We start from the raw sequence: 21,520 nt of genomic DNA on the forward strand, positions 1-21,520 counted from the left end.
TGAGTCTCAGACTCCTGCATGCAGGGTGAGGGTGTAATCTCTCATCCAGGCGGCCCGTCCTTACGTCCACGGGTCACGGTGAGTGTGCCCTCCTCTAGTGCTCAGTGCCGGGTGCGTCCAGCCCTCCGCTGCTCACAGCGTTGACAAGGCGAACACTTTCACCGTGGGGTTCATCAGCACTGGGCTTCCACCTTCTCAGTAACGTACTCTCAAAAGGTTTCGGTATCTGACCCTAATATTTCTACTGTTTCTTCAGTTCCACAGACAGTGTTGGGAACGTTTCATCCCTGGGGCCCCTGAGATGCCTCTGAAGTAGTCACTCTGTTGTTTTGGTGCCACACGGCATCCATCTAGAATTCTTTTCTTTTTAAATTTTTATTATCATTTGTTTTTTAAATTCTATTTAAAGATTTTATTTATTTATTCATGAGAGACACAAAGAGAGAGGCAGAGACACAGAGGGAGAAGCAGGCTCCCTTTGGGGAGCCCGATGCAGGACTCGATCCCAGGACCCCAGGATTACGACCTGAGCCGAAGGCAGACGCTCAACCACTGAGCCACCCAGGTGCCCCCCTTTTTTTTAATTTTAAATTTTAATTTTTTAAGTGACCTCTACCCCCAACGTGGGGCTCGAACTCACAACCCTGAGATCAAGAGTCACATGCTTCCCCAACTGAGCCGTCCAGGTGACCCTTATGTCCACTTCCCGGCATGTGTTCAGAACACGCTTACTTTTGGTTACTATCCTTGCTTCCTCGAACTCCACCTACTGGCACACCTGTAATATCCAGGCTATCCTGTCGGGCAGGTGAACATGAGGTCTGTTTTTTATGTCTTATTCACTCACATGCAATCTATACATTATTTTTCATAGTCCCGAAACTATTTTGCTGTCCCTTTGAAATTTCATTTGTTCGGTGTTTAAAACATTTGCTGGGCTGTGTCTCGGAGGACACTGGTGTGAACTGACCGCGCCTTGTTCTTGACCAAGCTGTCAGAGGTTGGCCAGCTGCTGATGGGACCCAGGATGGGACCTCGGAGACCAGCCTGTAAAGCATGTCTTGGGGAGACCAACGTTGGGGAGTAGAACAGAAACAAGAAACTCAGAAAATCCCCTGCTAGTGGGCAGCTCCGTGCCGACAGGTGTGCCTGAGATGGGATCTGACGTGGTCTACACAGCTGTGCTATTTTATATGGACCAGTGCACCTCATTCCTTTCTCTGCCACATACTCCTCTGGGCATCTGAGAATCTCGTAGAAGGTCCTCTAGGAAGACACAGAGGCTCACGAGGGATGACGAGGTAGAGAGCTGTCAGCTTTGAAAAACCCTAGAGAATGGGTTTCCTCCCTTTTAGCACCCATCCTAATCTTCCAATCCCTCGGGAAGGTCTGGAAAGCAGGCCAACTTCGCTGGAGAGGCGTTTACTCTCTGCCCTGCTCTGCAAACCCATTCACAAGAACAGCCACCACAGGTGGCCTTCCTGAGCCCAGAGGCGCACCCTGAGGTTCTGGAGGGCTGGCCTGGACCTCACCAGGGCGCCACCCTGGCCTGAGCACACAGATGCCGGTGTGGGGGCGGGGCTTGTCCTTGACCTCCTGGACTTGCGAATCTTTCAGAGTGAGGAGTGTCACACCTGGAAGGCACCTCGAGGGCGGAGATGAGGACACGGAGGCCCAGCCCAGGGACTCATCTCCCCAGGCCTCCCTCTCAGAGCAAGCCTGACCCCCTCCTCCATCTCCCCGTTGGCCCCTGTGGACCAACCAGCCAGTGACACCAGCCCCGAGGGGCTTTCTCTAGAGCACAGTGAGACCGTCCCCTGGCCGCGCCCTTCAGGGGGACCCCTCCAGGGATGCCCTGGCAGCCCCTGCTTGGCCTGCACCACCTCCTTCAGCGCCCCCCTCAGACACAGAGATCACGCATGCCCCTCGCCCGTCTTCTGCAACTTTGCCCTCTGACCCCCTCCCGGGAACAGCAGCTGTTTGGGGGCCACCGACATACTTAGCACAGGGTCGCATCGTACAGTAAGTTGTACCTTCGCCCAATTCAGAGTCGTCAGCTGTCGTGCCTCCGCACAAAGTCACAGTGGGAATGAACACAAGTGGCACTCCAAGACTCCCGAGGTCCGTGAAGTGTGGAAGCTCGCTGCTCACCATGCAGGAAACAGCCTGCTTCCCCCACGCACCCCGCCCTCCGAGACTGCCAGCTCCGATGGCTCTGTCCCTCCTGCCTTCTGCCGGCAGCACCCTGCCCTTGCACACCTGCAGTGACTGGCTTTTCCGGTTTGCAGGTTTGCCTGTTAGGCCCGAGGCTGAGGACCGGAGCTCCCCTTGGAGGCTGCCAGCACCATCTGCCCGCGTCACCGGCACCTGCTCAGGTGTACACAGCTCGGTTGCCAAGCAGGGAATACCTTTAGTCAGCAGCAGGTTAGAGACCTAGATTCAGAGTCTTGAGTGAGGACATTCGGGGGGATACTGAGGCAGAAGTGCCACTGGCTTTAGACCTGGTGGCCGTGGGGATCCCTGGGTGGCGCAGCGGTTTGGCACCTGCCTTTGGCCCAGGGTGCGATCCTGGAGACCCGGGATCGAATCCCACATCGGGCTCCCGGTGCATGGAGCCTGCTTCTCCCTCTGCCTGTGTCTCTGCCTCTCTCTCTCTCTCTCGCTCTCTCTGTGACTATCATAAATAAATAAAAAAAAAATTAAAAAAAAAAAAAGACCTTGTGGCCGTGGCGGGGCCTTCCTGCAAGCCATGGTGGAGGAGGGGCCTCGGCATCTTCATCTGCAAAGTGTCAGAGGTCAAGCAGAGGCACCTTTGCTCTTCCAGGTGTACACTTCTGTGCACCTGCCCTTGGAGGGTGTCCCTCTGAAATTCTTGTACTGGTGTTCTGACCCCTCAGAACCTTAGAACGTGACCTTATCTGTAAGTGGGGACACCGCAGATATGGCTAGTTATGATGAAGGCATCCTGGGCGGGGGAGGAGGGGACCCCCACCCAATCTGACCGGCATCCTTGTGGAAAGGGGGCAACTTGGGATGCAGACACAGACACAGGAGAATGCCAGTGAAGGTAAAGGCAGAGAGGAGGCTGGTGCTTCTGGAAGCCTGTGAGCAGCAAGGATCCTGCAGCCCCCAGGAGCTGGGAGAGAGGCCCGGGATTTTCCTTCCCACCCTGCCCATGCCCTGATGCAGGACTCGGGCCTCCAGAGCTGGAGACATTACGTCCCTGGGGTAAGTGCATGGTCTGTGGCACTTTGTTCTGTGGGCTCAGGAAGCTCATCAGTGGGATGGGACAGCCACTGAGTGTCTCACCCTTCCCTGCAGTCACCCTTATCTGTCTGCCCCTCATTGTTTCCAGCTTATTGTTTTACCCCCAGCATGCAAGTGGGCTTGGCTGAACCCGCTGGGAACTCCACTCCTGCGTGAGGGGCAGAGGCAGTGGGGCAATGGGGACGTGGGGCCGGTGTGAGGCCTGGGAGTGGGCCTCCCGGGGGGGCTCAGTGGGAGGGGAGGCGCCAGGAAGGGTGCAGGGGGACGTGCAGGGGGTTTGTTGTTTCCCAGCACCAACGCGGGCCGGCCATGGGGTGGGGTGCCTGGGGTGGGCTGGGGGCCCAGGTTGCTTCGACAGGGTAGGATTCAAGAGACAGAGGTTCTGGCTTACGTGTGAGGATCAGCAACAGTGGGGGGCGGGAAGGGGGATGCCCTCTGAGCCCCCTGAACGGCCGGGGGCTATTTGATGGCCAAGGGTAAGGTTCTCAGCAAATGGAAAGGACAGAAGGACCTAACTGCCTGTGCAGACCAAGACACATCTATGCAATGTGATTTCCCTCCTTACGGCAGAGGATTTGGGGACAATTAGATTCAGTTACGTCCCCAGGGAAAGTCGTATGACTAATAATAACCCAACTACAGTTTCTTCTTTATGCTGAGTCTGGACATCTTCTGTTGTGTATCTTCCGAGGGCGGGCCAACTGCTCCTGGAGGCTGCAGGACCCCCTTTGGGGATGATCTGAGGGGCAGTTTTTGGCCGCAGATGGGCCGACAGTCATGCCTCCTGGGGGCTCCACTGGGCCAGGCTCTTCTAAGATGACATAAGCCCATACACTTAATGAGAGAAGCCCAGCTTCCTCTCTCATCAGTGATTTAAACTAAATAACAAAATGATACTTTGGGTTGGAGAACTGTGACTTTTGTGACATTAAATTCTAAGACAAAAGAATAAATTATTTAGAAAATCATTTCCTTCTTCCAGGCAGAGGGAGAGGAAACACAGCTCCTCCCCAAGTGCCATTCACCAGGCGGCGCGTGGTGACAAATCCTCTCCAGCTAATGCACCAGTGTTTGAAAGGACAGTGACTTCCAGGCACAAGTCTTCAGCCGCCTCAGGAGACCAGTGTGACTCGCTTCTGGTCTCGTGTGTGTTTCAGCGAACGGATGGGTCCGATGTCTTCATTCCTCCGTTCTGAGTCTGGGTCCCCGTGGGGATGTCTGGTGGGGTAGGACCCACAGCCAGGCTCCCCCGGGCGGGAACGGGTGGCGGCCGGGGCTCTGCTGAGAGGGAACTGGGGAAGGGGAGGAGGTGCCATGTCTGCTCCCCTCGCCAGCCTGTGATTTTCACACGTGCTCGCACAGTCACAATTCACCACGTGCCCAGATCTCCATCCGAGAACGACAGGGCAGGGACTACACAGACCTTTGCAGCACAAACTCGGCACCGAAAGAGAAGTTTCAGCTGTGGGCAAGGTTCCTGGTGGAGCACCCTGGACAGGGCCTCGGAGGGCGACTGCACTGGTGTCCCCCTTCCCCGTGGGTGGAGGGGCCCTGCGCTCCCTCCCGTTGAGTTCAGGACCCGACAGGCCACCTTGATGCTTTCCTGTCAGGGAACGTAGGGCTCTCCAGACACAGGTCAAACACGGACTCTTCTTTTTTGCAATGATCTCAGGAGAAGGTTTAACAATGTCTATTAAAATGCATCCCATAAAACGATAGTCTGTTTCGTTTTTCCCAGAGTCGCAGGGTATCGGTACTTGTGCATCAGATAACTTTTCTCTGTTCTGTCCCACAGCCAAGCAGGAGAGAACGACAATGGTCCAGTTAGTAGGAAGCAGTGCAGCCAAGAGGTGTAGACACGATCCCCCACCACGGATCTTGGGGCTCCGGTGATCTCTGCTTTTCATGGATTTGTCAGACACAGGAAAGCATGTCCTGTGTGTCAGGCACTGTTCTAGCTCTTTAGGTTTTTCCAACCACACTTGAAGGAGGTATTGCCATCACCCTCAATCCACGGATAGGGAAAGTGGCCCAGAGAGGTGCAGACATCTGCTCCAGGTCACTTTAGCAAGTAAGTGCCAGGCGGGATACGGTCCTGGCATTGCAACCCTCTGCCCTCTGCCCGGTGCTGCCACCTGGGGCTCCTCACAAGCTCCCCTTCCCCGGTGCACACTTGCCAGTGTCCACATTCCTGCAAAGCTCTCTCTCCTTCTGGTGAGCTCCACCTTATACCTCTCTCTCTCCATTTGCTGCTTCCTTGGCTAACGCTAGCATCTTCTGCTGTGCTAAAGGCCCTGTGAGAGCGAGGACCATGGTTTTGCTCCACTGTGTCACCAGAGCCAGAGCCTAGGAAGCACTGGGGAGCCCCATATGCATGTGTATTATTTCTAGATTACATACCATATAGTCCCTCTCCTTCCTAACTAATGGGTCCCTAAGATCTGCTGAAAGGAGTGAGAAATAGGGTTTGAGGAGTTGGGGAAAGGTCGGCCAGGCACAGACCCTCCCTCAGGTCGGCTCACCCTTTATCGAATACCTCCCGCAGCCGACCCTGGAGGTTGGCTAATAAGACAACCATTCCCAATCTCCTATTCCTTCTATCCTAATACTTATTTTCCCATGTTCCTTTTAGTTAGAAGTGCCAAGTGACAGTTTCTACTTAGCAAGAAGTAAGGAGAAGTCCCAGCGTTCTGGGAAAGCTTTGCCTTCCTGATAAAAGGGACAGATGCAGCTGTCCTCATCCATTTCCTCCTTTCAACTGAATGTGATGCCTGGAGCTGTGGCAGCCACTTTGTGATCACAAGGCACCACTCATGAAGATGAAAAGGCAATGTACTAAGGGTGGTAATAAAAAGATAAGCAGACCTGGGCTTTTGATAACTATAGTTCGGTTGCCGAGCCAATGCTTACAACCCTCTACGGCCATATGACTTGTTACTGCAAGAAAAATAAACTGCACTTTGAAGAATTAAATCACTGGGTAAAATCATTTTAAGTTGCTTAAGCGTTCTGTACTTTGCAACTACGAGTAATTCTTATGGACACACCTCTCTCATAAGCAAATCTAAGTGTCTCCTTTTCCCTACCTTGAAGCACTGTTGTGCAGATTTCAATGAGATAATGATTTTCTTAGTGCAGTGCTCCATGCACACTACCGTCCTCCCCAGGAGGACCGAGGCCCGGGAAGAGAAGTGAGCTGTTCAGCTGGTTGGTTAAAGAACCGATGGGGCAGAGGAGTGGGAGAGCTGACCTCCCGCCTGCCTCCCGGGCTGTGCAGAGAGGCTGTGCCCATGCTGGCTGGGGGTAGAGCACTTGGGAAGGAGTCACAGAATGAAATACAGGGGCGTCCAGGTGTTGGAACCCGGCATCTGGAAGACTGACAAAACAAGACAGGGACTCTGCCTGTGTGGGCTTGGTGGGGGATGGGGGAGAAGGGGAGGGGTCTCGTAAAGGAGTAGAAATGACCTGCAGTGATGTTTCTGTGCACTCCAGGCTCTGAGGCAGGTGCTCTGTGGGTTAAGACCTGCCAAGCCACGCTACAGGCTGGCCTTGGACAGGGAGGGATTATTTCGGGGCTACTTCCACAGAGATGGAGACATTAATGAAAGGTCATCAATTAATTCATGATGAGAGTCAGATCAGAAATAGAAAAACAGTTATGGTCTTTGTGACTCTTAGAGATAAATTCAAGGGAGGGACGTTGAACACACTGAGCTGAGGGACATGTTTACCGGTTGGTTCCAGATCTTAAAATGCGCTGTAAAAGTTAAGAAGTCTGTGCACCTTGTTCCCAGAAAGCACAGTGACCAAGGAGAGGCCCCCAGGCCAGGTGACAGGGGATTGACAAAATCACAAGACAATTCCAGGATGGGGGTCAGATGTGGGGCCCTTTACTCCCTGTCTGTGTTCCTGGGGTCGAGTGCTCCCACTGTCCCTGTGACCCTCCCCATCGCAGGACAGGTGACATGAGGGCCTTGCCTGTGGGAGCCCCGGGATGAATATGGGGAGGCCACCGATTCGAGGAGGCTCTCCCAAGCTGGTATTTGTGTGTGGAGGTGCACACGGTGTACACGGTGCACAGGGCCAGGGAACATGCAAGCGGCGTTCCTAACGCAGGGGTGTGGTGCAGGCATCTATAGGAACAGTGCCTCTCTGATGGAGCCAGGACAACGAGGGCCCATCATGATTCCTGGCTGGTGTCTTTGGGGCCCATCTGGGACTTCACTCTGGTGCCCAGTGACAACAAGGTGGAGGGAATTCTGTGAGGCCCTCAAGGTTCCTCAAGACTGAGAACCAGACCTATACACCCACCCCAGCCCCTGCATGTCAGCATGGTGTAAACCCAGCTTTGGAGCCTGGCATGCACCCTCTCCCAGACCTCCAGGCTCTCTGCCGTCCCCACTGGCACCTGCCGGCTCAGCAGCCCAGTGACCAGAGCTGCTGTCCTGAGAGGGCCTTTGGCAGAGTGAGGAGTGCCTGCCCTTAGCATCTGACCTCTGGGGCTCTGTTAGGGGCGCCCCTTAAGATGTGTGTAATTATCATGCTGGCGGGTCTTTAATCAAAGTCATTTGATGATGGTCATTTTGGCAGTCACCATCTGGGGGCCTGTGTCAGGGTGTCAGGCGCTGGGTGTCAGGGGCTGGGTCCATGTGGGGCTCCGCACACTTGCTTGCAGACACCTACTGTGTTTTAAAATGGGTACAGGTGCCCCCACAGGATGCGTTTAGACTCTGCAGCGACCCATCTATGCAACTAGATAGATCCTAGGCAACTTTCCAGCCAGGGTTGACAGAGCAGTGGGTCTAGTAGGGGTGAGCGGTGGGGGGGAACTGTTCTCAGGGGCAACTCTAGACATAGCTCGGCTTGCTATGGCTTGGGGAGGGAAGCATCTAGGGAGAGGGCAGGGTTGCTGCCAAACATCCTATGGCATGAGACAGTCTTCTGCAAGAAAGAATTCCCAGCCGAGATGTCCCCTGTGCCCTGGTGGAGACACCTGGTGACAGCTTGTCCCATTTATTTATTTCTATTTCTTAAAATATTTATTTATTTATTTATTTATTTGAGAGAACGTGTATGAGACAGAGTGAGCATGAATGGGCGATTGGGTGGGGAGGAGCAGAGGAAGAAGCAAACTCTCTGCTGAGCAGGGAGCCCGACCTTGGGACTCCATCCCAGGACCCCGGGATCATGACCTGAGCCAAAGGCAGATGCTTCAATGACTAAGCCACCCAGGTGCTCCCGCCCCATTTACCCCCATCTAAATGGCTGCCCTTAGGCCTGGTACGGATGTGCCATATTTTACCTAATGGTGTCCTTACTGATCGACATTTACCTTATTTCCAGGTCTTCGCAAAAAAGAGAGATTATCAATAAGCATTTTTTATACGTGTAACTTATGCACTGGATAGCCTTCTGGAAGTAAAATTTCTTGGTAGAGAGTTGTATACAGTTTAAAGTGTTGATGGGTTTTGCCAAAGTGTTAAAATGTTGCACCATCTGCTCTCTGGAGGACGGCAGGGAATAGGAGGGCCCCCCTATTCCACTCTGCTCTCTAGTGTTTGCTGCCATGTGGGCAGAAGGACAGAGCCTTATCTCATTGCTCTCCAGCTCCGCACACAGCTGGCATCATGTGGGGCACCTGCTCCCGCCCTGAGGGATCTACCTCAGCAGTGGTCTTGCGTCACTACACTGGGCATGCACACCAGCACCCGTGACGATGAGGAATGAAAACCCACGCATGGACAAGGGCGATTCAGCAGCTGTGTGACCTGGAGGAGGTCTATACAACACTTCATTTGTGGGAGAAGCACCACTGAAAAGCATCTAGGGGAAACCTTTTGTAAAGAATTATTCTGAAAATGGGTTAGTACTTAAGTTAACATTCATGTAAATCTTGATTTTAAAACAGGTTGACATTTATTAACTAAAGAGGGATTAAATACGAAGCAGCTTTCAGCTGTTTTGTCCTTAGTTTATGGGGTTCTAAAAGGCAAGTCAAATGAGTAGAAAAAAATGTTACCATTTTGTGTAAAAATAGTGACTTTCAGAAAATAGCTTACAATATCTGCCAGGGACTGTGTTTTGGGGATCCATATATCTGGGACATGGGAGAGTGTTTGCACCCCTGGCAAGACCTTTGCTTTCAGTGAACTTGGACAAACGTGTAGCCAGACAAAAGCATAGCGGGGTGGGGAAGCAGCGCCTGCAGTCCCTGGGGTGTGCGGGCTCTTACCAAGTCGGTTGCACGGGTTCCGTTTGAAGAGGGCTCTCAGCAGACCCTGGGCTTCCATGCTGAGGAACTGCGGCATGCCCAGCTTGGCTCTGAAAAAGCACAGTTGTAGTGTGAAATGACAAGGATGACCAGAGTTTTCTCTGGCATTTGGGGATCCTGCTTGGTCAACATTGACAGACAGATCGAATCAATGTGACCCAGGGCAGCAGCACCCAAGCTTTTTGGTCTTAGGGCTCTTTGGCACTTTAGAAATTATTTAGGCCATCAAAGAGCTTCTGTTTATGTGGGTTATATGGCAGACATTTTTATAATAGCTTTTTAACAATTTGCTAAAAAATAACACAAACATTAAAAATGAATAATAAAAATCCCATTAATAGAAGTAACATTTTTAATGCAACTGAACTCTGTTTTCCAAAATAACAACCAAAGCTTTGGCTTGAAGAGTGCTACTGTTTACATTTTGGGAATCTCTTCTGGGTTAGATGAAAGCCAGCCAGATGTCTTTTTTTTTTTTTTAAGACTGATTTATTTATCAAAGAGAGAGAGAGAGAGAGAGAGAGAGAGAGAGAGAGAGAGAGAGAGAGAGAACACACGCAGGGGTTGGGGAGAGGGAGAGAGAAACTTCAGTATACTCTATGCTGAATGTGGAGCCCAATATGGGACTTGATCCCAGGGCCCTGAGATCATGACCTGAGTTGAAACCAAGAGTCCATCACTCAACTGATGGAGCCACCGGGCACCCCAATAGCCAGATACTCTTACTCACCTCTGTGTTCAATCTGTTGCAATACTATGAAGAAAATATGGGACTTCAGAGAACTAGAACAAATAAGCCTAAATTTGTGTGGAACCACAAAAGACCTCAAATTGCCAAAGCAATCTTGAAAAAGAACAAAGCTGGAGGCATCACAATTCCAGATTTCAAGTTATATTACAAAGTGGTAGTGATCAAGATAGTCTGGTACTGTCACAAAAACAGACACACAGATCAATGTAACAGAATAGAAAACCCACAAATAAACCCGCAATTATATGGTCAATTAATCTTCAACAAAGCAGGAAAGAGTATCCAATGGGAAAAAGACGGTCTCTGCAACAAATGGTGTTGGGAAAACTGGGCAGCCACATGCAGAAGATTGAGGCTGGATCATTTTTTTATACCATATGCAAAAATAAACTCAGAATGGATGAAAGACCTAAATGTGAGACCTGAAACCATCAAAACCCTTGAAGAGAGCATCTATATCAGCCCTAGCAACATTTTTCTAGATACATCTACTCAGGCAAGGAAAATAAAAGCAAAAGTAAACTATTGAGACTTCATCAGAATAAAAGTCTTCTGCACAGTGAAGGAAAAAACCAACAAAACTGAAAGGCAACCTACTGAATTGGAGAAGATATCTGTGACTGACTCTCTGATAAAGGGTTAGTATCCAAAATATATAAAGAACAGATACAAATCACCATCCCCAAACAAATAATCCAATGAAAAAAATGGGCAGAAAACATGAACAGACATGTCTCCAAAGAAGACACCAAGATGTGGACAGACACATAAAAAGATGCTCAACAGCACTCATCATCAAGGAAAGAAACCAAAACTATAATGAGATGTCACCTCACACTTGTCAGAAAGACTAAACCCCAAAACATAAGAAACAACAAGTGTTGGCAAGGATGTGGAGGATGTGTAGAAAGAGGAACCCTTACACTGTTGGTGGGAATGCAAACTGGTGTAGCCACCTTAGTAAACAGTATGGAGTCCTCAGAAAGTTGAAAATAGAGCTACCCTATGATCCAGCAATGATACTAACAGGTATTTGCCCAAAGAATACAAAAACAGTCATTCAAAGGGATATATGCACCCCAATGTTTATAGCAGCAATGTCCACAACAGACAAACTATGGAAGGGGCCCAAGTGTTCATTGACTGATAAATGGCTGACAAAGATGTAGTGTATACATATATGTACATATATAGTGGAATATTATTTAGCCATAAAAAGAATGAAATCTTGTCATTTGCAAAGGCTTGAATGGAGCTAGAGAGTATTATGCTGAGTGAGATAAGTCAATTAGAGAAAGACAAATACTATATGATCTCACTCATACGTAGAATTTAAGAAATGAAACAGATGAGCAAAGAAAAAACAGAGAGAGAGACAAACCAAGAAACGGACTCTTAACTCTAGAGAACAAACTGATGTTGCCAGAGGGGAGGTAGGGAGGGAGATGGGGGAAATAAGCAAAGGGGATTAAAGAGGACACTTATCATGATGAAAAAAAATATCCAGTAATCTAACTTCTTCAAATAACTGCAAAAAAAAAATCTGGTAAAGGAGGAGCTTCCAAGCCCCCAGGAGGGTCTTAGGTCTCCAGGGGTCCTCAGATCATGCTTTAGGATCCATGGGGCAACAGTTTTGTGCTGCTCCTTCAGAAATATTCAGTCACTCCTGGAACAAGTAAAGATCTTGTTCCCCCTTAAAATTAAGAGAAAGAGGGGTAACCAAGGCAAAAATAACAGACTGTAGCCATAGATATGTCACCCACAATGAAGGTAATCTGATACCAGAAGACACTGAGCAAATTCTATGAGGCTTCCTCCACTAATTTCTCTCCTTTCATTTATACAATGGTGTAATCTACAAAAACGTAAGCTTTTTAGAAGACTCTCACTTTCATAAAAGTGACCCGTCCATCTGCAGCATTTGAGAGAGCTGATTGTGAGGACCAGCAGCTTTATGGCTTGTCCTTCAGGTGCAGGAAGTCCATGCCCTCGTCTAGCAGGGGACTTCAATATGGAGCTGGGATCCACCTGTTCCACAGCCACTTCCCCATTCCCAGCAATGCTCCTGCTTTCTCCTCCCAGATGTCTCCCTTCTGACATTGTGCTTAGATGGAGCCTGCTCACATTTAAGGGCTTATAGCAAGATGCTGGGTGTAGACTTATTTCTAGGATCCTAAGAGCAAAATCCATTTGCATGGTAAATGATTCTTCGTGAGAACTGAACAGAAAATTTGTATTCAGTCACATGGGTAACTTTGATTCCTGCCAAGGTCAGGCAGAAGAGCATGGGTACCCACATGAACGGGGGTCAAGAGATAGAAAAAGAAAGGGAACTCCCACTCTAGTGTTCTCTCTGCAGTCCCTCAAATCTGTAGTTTGAAGGTCATCATCAATCATCACATCGAAAATCCCTGTCATTGGACAACATATGCAATTTTCACTGATGGAAAATGTTATCTGTGGTGCAAGACTTGTCAGGATCACCTGGCGATCCCATTCACTCTCCATTGTAATTAAAATGCCCAGAATGTTTATTATGGTTATTGCTAATGCCTACTTAATGATCTAGGTTTCCAGGACTGAAGGTATTGATATCAGAAGGTGCTAACGAGTATTGGATGGATTTCCAAGGGTAGGTGTTTTGTACTCACTTGAGGATGAGGGCCATGGTCTCCTTTCTGTCCTTCCCCTGGAACGGCAGAGATCCCGTGAGCATCTCAAACTGCGGAATAACAAAGAACAGGGAGAGCAAGTGTTCAGACCTACCGGATCTAATAGCAGAGAGTCCCAGATGGGCAAAATGCAACCACAGTTCATTCATCCATTCAAAATCCTGATCCATCAAGCACAGGTGCTGGCCAACATGCTTTGCGTACATCAGTGAGCAGAATGGCCTCATGGAGCTCCAAGTTCACTGGGGAGGTGGACAAGTGATAAACACAGGAAGTATTGGATTGCAGCAAGAGGTGCTGCATTCGTGGACACACAAAGAGGGGCGCGAAGGGAATGGTGATTGGGCTGGACACCTTCTACGAGGTTATTTGAGGACCCCATCCTTCTCTGGGTGGGTGCTATGGAGGGGGCCAGGGCAGAATGACTTCATTCCATCTACAACATCTGGTAAAAACACTGTGGCGCCAATAACATCTCCAATACAGGCTTCCTCACATTGAAATAATAAGTGGACCTTTGCCAGGATGGCCTCTGTGATAAAGACAGGATTGAGTGTCAGCCTTCCCTGAGCATGGATTTCTCTCATGCAAAAGCCCTGAGGACACAGGCTCTGGAGGCAGTGGCCTGAAATCCCAGGGTATTACCACAAAATCATGCACACCCAACCCCTTCTGAAGAAAGGTACTAGGGCAGCAGTGCCACCAAACCCTGTCCTTGAAAATAGGATACTGAATCTAGCTGACATGGGCCATAGCATCGATCCCAGTCTGTGTCTTTGTGTCATTTCAGGTTACTGTTGAACCTTGAACGACACAGGTGTGAACACCATGGGTGTGAAATACCCACTTACATGTGGATCTTTTTCCAATAAATATGGTACTATACTGTAAATGTATTTTCTCTTATGATTTTAACAACACTTTCTTTTCTCTAGCTTACTTTATTGTAAGAATACAGTTTGGAATACATATAATGTACAAAATGTGGGTTAATCTACTGTTTATGATATCCTAAGGCTTCTGGTCGACACCAGGCTATTATTAGTTAATTTTGAGGGGAGTCAAAAGTTATATATGGATTTTTTGATGACCTTCAGGGGTCAGCGCTCCTTATCCCTGTATTGGTCAAGGATCAACTGTCTAAGAAAACAGCCTTGGTGCAGGACTTTGTATGATCTTATTAAATTTGACTTAGTTTTGATTTTGACTTTACTGTCTCTATCCCTTTAAAATTTATCCTACAGTATTTTTCCTCTGCATTATGAAAATATTGGGAAATACATCAAAGTAGAAAGACCAAAATAATGATCCATAATCCCATTATCCAAAGAAAGCCACAATTAACATTTGTGATTTTCTTCTACTATATTCTTGAAGCTGTTTTTTTTTAAAAACACAGATAATGGTTTTATATACTCACCATTCACAGAATAATATAAAAACTTCCCATGCTGATTATAAACTCTTCATAATATCACTTTATATATGGATTTACCAAAATATGTTTATTTGTTGTTGGACACTTAGAACATTTCCAATTTTCTGCTATTATAAGTAATATTGAAATGCACAAAAAAGCTTTCCTAAGAGTGGCTGTACCAGTTCACATTCGCACTAACAGTGCAAGAGGGTTTCCCTTTCTCCACATCCTCTCCAACATTTGTTGTTTCCTGTCTTGTTAATTTTCACCATTCTCACTGGTGTGAGGTGGTATCTCATTGTGGTTTTGATTTGTATTTCCCTGATGGCCAGTGATGCGGAGCATTTTCTCATGTGCTTGTTGGCCATGTCTATGTATTCTTTGGTGAAATTTCTGTTCATGTCTTTTGCTCATTTTATGATTGGATTGTTTGTTTCTTGGGTGTTGAGTTTAATAAGTTCTTTCTAGATCTTGGATACTAGCCCTTTATCTGATATGTAACTTGCAAACATCTTCTCCCATTCTGTAGGTTGTCTTTTAGTTTTGTTGACTGTTTCTTTTGCTGTGCAGAAGCTTTTTATACTATACGTTGGCAAATAGAACTCTAATAAAAATATAAAATATGCAAAAAAAAAAAAGCTTTCCTAAGATTTGGAGTTATCCTTATGATGCACTCACTACCAGGAGTGAAATTACAAACTTAAAGAAATGAATGTAGTTAAGCCTTTATTAATATTCTTGGTTTGCTTTCTGAAAGTAAAATTTTAAAAGGATTTTAACAATTCCAGCCGGTCGAGGTGTTTGAAGGCTGCGCTACTACACTCGCACGGTAAGGGCTCACAGAACAGACTGCCTGTGATCAATTAAGACATGAGTCATAAACACCAGGAGTAAGAGAGTCCCTAAGAGAATCTGAAAGTAGACAAACATAGCTAAATTGAAAAGTAGAATGCTCTGAAATATGAGCTGTTTATCTGACAGAACAAGATGAAAGTTTATAATTATGGAAACTAAAATATCTCTTAAGATAGAATCATATTGGCAAAGACCATTCTCTCCCTATTTTGGTTCTATCCTCTTTACCCTCTCTCCTTTCTTTCTTGAGTCCACTATAAATGAAATTCCATTTCAAGGAAAAACATTTTAGGCCATGTGAAAAAGAAAGCTATTAATCATTGCTATAAAGGTGGTGACCATCCTAAAGTCTGTGCATCATGTAACTATTGATTATGGATCAACCAGCAACTGGCACACATTTGCTTAGTGATTACATCTTAGCCTTGACTATGACTCCCCGGATCCACGTCATTTGTGTTTCTCTCCCTCCAGCCTGCTCTTCTTCCTTCTACATTGTCCTTCTCCATGCAACACAGTAGGAAGAGCTGAACCATTTATGAACACCCAACACTGGCGTACACGAGTGTTCAATAAATGCTGCTTGGTAATGAAGATGATGGTGGTGGTGGTGATGATGGTGAGGCTATGTATTTCCTCAACCCATACGTGTCTCTCCATTTTGTTTGGTTTCACTTCCCGCCCCTTTAAGGGTTCCCTTTCTATCACCCGTGGACAAAGGAGATCATTTTAGCATTACTGTTCTCAAAATGAAATTTCTCAGTACTTAAGTATCTCATTAAATCAGGGCATTACTGGTGAGCTTTCCTGGGACATTATACATAGTAAGAGTTTTGGTCTGGTGTTGAACAATACCGAGACTGACCAAGGTTTCCAGGGAAAACTAATATAAGCCATGGTTTGCCTTGGGTTCTCATACTCTGGCACATGGGCTGGGGGTACCCCAACCGATGCATTCACAAGTCAGCACCAAGGTAGGCTGTGGAAATGTACAGAGGGAACCCAAAGAGACTCAGGTTAGCTTCACTGGGAGCAGTTATGAAATTTCCAGAAAGATAAATATTTTGATGTGTCTAAAGCAGTGGTTCTCAACTGGGGCATCTTTGTCCCCTAGGGGATATCTCCTGATGTCTGGGACAGTTTTGATGGTCAGGAGAGATGGGAAGTGTTGGTGCCAGTGACGTCTACTGAGTAGAGGCCAGTGATGCTACTTCCCACCCTACAATGCACAGGACAACCTCCATCCAAAGAATTGTCCAGCCTCAAACCTCAACAGTGCTGGGGTTGAAAGACCTGTCTGACGGGACATCTAATGAACCCAAAGAGAGTGGCCAGCCCTGGGGCACAGACATGACACCACCACTGAAGGAGCCTGAATGGTGCTGTGAGCAGTGGAACCGGAAGGTTCTCCATAAGGGAGACACTTCACAGCAGGGAACCTACGATTCAGGTTCATCTGGTTGATCAATATTCTTAAAGAAGAACTCAAGAGCAAGTTACTTTTTTTTTTTTTTTAGCAAGTTACATCTTAATCTGAAAAGAGACAAGCACAAATCCTACAATGAAATAGACTATATGACCTGGTAGCAGTACCTGGGGCCGGGCACACAAGGCTGGGTTTTGCTCAGCAGGTGCATGTATGTTTGTGTGTAGGCGTGTCAAGGTGCATGGGGCATGGACCAGTCCACATCTCCCGGTGCACCACCCCTGCTCTGAGCATGTGAAGCTACGCTGATCTGCTTCCCTCAGCAGCCTCAGGGGGAAGGTGTGGGTCTCCCTGTCCTTTCCCAGTGTGGCGACTGGGCCCTGAGCTGGCTACATGTGCTGCAGCAGTGTCTAAGCAATTTACACAGACACCTGCATATGAGCCCCCACACATGCTCAGTGCTGGTGAAGAACAGGAAAAGCATCTCCCATAGTCTCACATATGATACCAGAGCATTCCGAAAATGTTTACAAAGCCCTCAACTTTAACGTCCTCCTAGAGCCTGAGTTCCAGACAAGAGTGGAGATAGCGATCTACCATTGCTATGGAGACCGTCACTACTGAGACCATTCTATTCCCGTGACAAGTGCTTGACTTCAGACACATGACTTTGCTCCAGGACAAGGATCTCCACCATCGGTGTGGGTGTCTTCATCTGAGCTCTCAGGGGGGCCTTCTTGCATCATCAGAGGACACGGGTGTAGTTCCTCGGTGGAGAAATGCCAGGGACGGGCAGTGGCCCCTCCAGTGTGCAGACCGTTTCTCCAGGTGCTCCCTCCACGGACCTACACCCTCTTTAACAAAGCTGGTGGGGGGCACCTTGTAAACACAACATGCCTTCAACTGACCCCTTCCTGAGGCCAAGCTCAGACACGACACTCAATGCCACGGTAGACCTGAATTTCTATTGCAAATGGCAGTTTGGAACGCACTCCTGGGGTTGCCCGTGGAAGTGCCGAATGCAGGAGTCCTGACATCTGGCTGCAAGCTGGTTCGGTGGGCAGGACGAAATGGGAATGTGGTTTTGAGAACAATGGTGTGATCTCAAACCAATCACTGAAGATTCTGGAGCCTTATTTCCACATCTAATACCAGAAAGAATGGTATCTTTGCTGCGTAAAGATTTTTTGGTTCAGGTGAGTTGCGAAGGTGCCTCATGAACGCTGAGAGCCAAGAGACTCACTCTATTATCAAAGTGACCCCCCCCTCCCGCTTCCTGCTGCTGAACAAAACAGAACTGGAACCAGCACCATGTGCTTCTCCAGCTGCTGTCAGACACTGAATGTGGAATCCTTTCGACTAAAGTGATCCCGCCGGTTCAGTAAGAAATGCCCAGCACCCGGGGCCCACGGCTCCTGGTGTGTCAGCGATGCCAGCCAGCGCTGGGACCAGGTCTCCTTTAGAAAAGCCAAGAACCATCCTCTGTGTGATATTCTCCAAACCCCAGAGCATTCCTACAGCTTTGGGACCAGGCAGCGCAGGGGACCCCAGGTGGTTAGACTGGGGAGCCCACAGGCATGTCGTCCCCGGGGGACACAGAGCTCGCTGAGCATGGGGGCGCCTGTCTGTGATGGGAGTCCATGCGGAAGGTCACGGTGGTGCTTAGGAAATGCCTCGTGCTGGGGAGACACCCCGAGGTGGGGATTCACACCATAAGATGACAGATTTATAACAGCAGCTTGTCAAAGTGCCAAGAAGACACAAGACAGAGCCAAGCTACGGTTCCCCAGGCAACGCCTCTGAACCCCGCTGCCGGACACAGCCCAGCGGTCCTGCAGCCAGGAAGCAAGGCACGTGGTGTGGTGTCAAGACAGGTGGCCTGGACGCATGGAAGCCACACAGGCTGAGTGACCCTCCACAGCGTCAGAAGTCCAGTCTGGGCAGAGGGCATGGGGAGCATGGAGGGCCACGGGCACAGAGCCTGCTGGAAGGACGGGCAGAGTGACAGGGCGAGGAAGGAGAGGAAGGACCACATGTCCCCTCTGGGTACAGGTGGAGGGAGCCAACACCACTTCTATAACGACTACAGGATCCCCCGGGCTAGGCGGTGTCTGGGTATGGGTTCGGTCTGTGAACACGCAAGCTAAGAAAATTCAAGTTTCTAGATGTAGATGTAAAAATGTCTCACTCCATGTATATTTTGGCTCATGTTAATTTTTGTGACTAAGTAGAAGGATTTTGTGTTTGACATAAGAAAATGTCTTTAATGTGAAAATCACCACATCCCTTAAACTCTTCATGCCCAGACCGTAGAAATGTTAAGTAGCAAGAGGGTTTGACGCTTAATACATGTGTGTCCTTATCTGAATCCCAGTTCTGTTTCTTGGCGGTGGGAATTTGGGACGGGCGGAGAAGTGGTAGGGTCAGGAATCTGGAGGCTTCCTTGTCCCCGGGGCACACAGGACACTGCCTGCATACACTGCAAGCACAGTTTTCCTTGGCCATTCCCGGACCTCTGAGCCGACGTGGGGATGGGCACGGGTGCTGGGGACCCGCAACAAGGGAGGCTGACGTGGACCGGGGAAGACCATTACCATGAGCACGCCGAAGGACCACCAGTCGGCGCTTTGCGTGTGTCCCCGCCGGTTCACCACCTCGGGGGCCATGTACTCTATCGTCCCGCAGAACGAATATGCTCTCTTGTCGTGGTCGATGGCCTCCTTACTCAGCCCGAAATCTGCAAGTGGAACAACACACAGCACCGCCTCAGTCTGAGGCACCAGAACTGTTTCTATGCTGAGTCCTAACCTGCGAGCTTCTGTGTCACATATGTGCATTGTGCTCGGCTGGGCGTCACTTCTCCCACCCGCTCTGTCCTGGCCACAGAACCCGCCTTGGATGCAAGCGTCATCATGCCCCCGCATGGTCAGTTCCCCAAGTCAAGGCCTCCCAGGGATCTACAGAGCCTGGAGTGCCTGGTAACAGGATCAAGAAGCTGTATTTCTTAGAGATTGACAAGGAGTCCCAGGAGTGTGCCCCCATTGAAGGGGCACAGCAGGTGGACGGGCACTCCGGTGTGCAGGTCCGCAGGCCAGGATGCAGGAGCGTGTGATGCTGTTCGGAGGAGATGGGACGGAAGTGGTAGCTCTGAAAGAAAGGGCTGGAAGGGAGTTAGAGGCAGAAGGCTACCGGGGAAGGAGATCCCTGTGGTGAGGCACGTCTGATAAAGGTTGTGGAGCATTTGCCGTGGGAATGCAGTGAGCGCTTCCCGTCTCCCTCCTCCAAGAAATCCTCAATGTGTTCTATCTTTTTCCAAAGCCTGTGCATTAATGCACTTGGTGGGTGAGGGATACAGGGGACACATTGGCTCCAAGATGATGGCACCCTCAGTTTCAGCATGTTTGGGAAGAAGGATGATATCCATCAGTTCCTTCCAGGACCTCATGAGGGTGGAGTAAGGTCGCATGCTGAGCGAGAACATTAAACACCCACGGGTGGGTTTGCTCACTCACAGCGTAGTGGCTTGCTTTGCACATTAGAGTGTGGGAAGGGTTGTTTGTAAACTGTGCCTGGTCAAAATGTCAAATTATCACATATTATTACCTTGGGGTCATGAATAATAATAATAATAATAATAATAATGATTATTGAACCAGAGAAAGCTGAAATGCTGTAATAGAAAAATTTGACATTATAGCTCAAAATGCCTTCCAGCTACCAGGCACAAGTGTGACTTTTGTATGATATGTGCAATTCGTCGTTTGGCAGAGAAAACTTTGAAAGTATTAACAGAATCTTAAATCTCTACCACATGCTGCAAAACTCCGATGGCATGACATTTTAGGCTCCCTAGGACTCTGTGCCAGGAGTGGGTGGCCTGAAGTTTCGATTAAATGGATAATCAGCTTCTGGTATATAAATTCATGAAACATTTCAAAACTCTAACTTTGAACATTAACAAGCACGTAAAACTATTTAGTCGATGTTTATTGCCGGTTACTACGTGCACTCCACCAAGTACTGGGGATCCGTGAAGACTGGGTAAACCCACCCTTGAGAAGACAGGGTGGGGGGGGTATGCAGGCCAGCAACAGAGGGGCAGTGTGACCTCATGGGGGCCACAGAGCAGGGAAGAGAGGTCTCAGGAAGAAGGGGTGCTCTGAGGAAAGAGCAGGGGTCGACCAGGCCCCCTGAGCAGGGACACGCTTCCAGGGGAAGAGAGGAGAGCGTTAGTTCAGGAACAGCAAATCGGTGGACATGCAGGAGTGGGCATGTTTGCACAGGAGGCAGAACCAGGTCAGCAGGGCAGCTCACGGGAGGATGGCCCCCAGAGAGCACCGCAGCCAAAGCCCCAGAACCTGTGAGCAGGTCACCTCCCAGGAAGTGGGGTCCTGCAGAGCTGCTGACGCCAAGGATCTTGACATGGGCTGGTGATCCTGGGTTATCCAGGTGGGCCCCGTGACACAGGGCCCTTCTGTGGATTTGGGGGCAGGGTCACAGAGATTAGGGGGTGCCGTGCTGCTAGCTGTGAAGAGGGAGGATGAGGCCATAAGCTGAGGAATGTGAGCAGCTCCTAGAAGATGGAGAAGGCAGCAAACAGGCTCCCTGGAGCTTCCAGAAAGGAACGTAGCCCCATTGACACCCTGACGGTAGCCCCTGAGGCCCATTCTGGACTTGTGGCCTCTGGAACAGGAAGATGAGAAGCTGTGTCATTGTAAGCCACCGACTGTATGGAGACCGTGACAGCAGCAAGAGGACATGACTACAACGGGTGTCATGGAACTAGGGAGTGTGTTTTCAGTGTCCCCTAATGTGGTGGCACTGGGAGGGGTGTGAGGTTTCAGTAGGAAGGCAGGCT

The 21,520-nt window shown here is 49.0% G+C and overlaps 1 protein-coding gene across 3 annotated transcripts in view; it reads right to left on the reverse strand.

The window, feature by feature from the left end:
- RPS6KA2 (ribosomal protein S6 kinase A2) overlaps positions 1–21,520 on the reverse strand; it is a 297,485-nt gene that overhangs the window by 46,465 nt on the left and 229,500 nt on the right. For all 3 annotated transcript variants that reach the window (XM_055310838.1, XM_055310839.1, XM_055310837.1), the window contains 3 exons: positions 19,257–19,399; positions 12,941–13,011; positions 9,500–9,588 (listed from right to left, as the gene is read on the reverse strand). In XM_055310838.1, the coding sequence (XP_055166813.1) occupies positions 9,500–9,588; positions 12,941–13,011; positions 19,257–19,399 (303 nt within the window). The remainder of the gene's footprint in view (positions 1–9,499; positions 9,589–12,940; positions 13,012–19,256; positions 19,400–21,520) is intronic.

This window comes from Nyctereutes procyonoides, unplaced genomic scaffold (genome assembly GCF_905146905.1).
Source record: "Nyctereutes procyonoides isolate TBG_1078 unplaced genomic scaffold, NYPRO_anot_genome, whole genome shotgun sequence".
In the NCBI taxonomy this organism is placed as follows: Eukaryota; Metazoa; Chordata; class Mammalia; order Carnivora; family Canidae; genus Nyctereutes; species Nyctereutes procyonoides.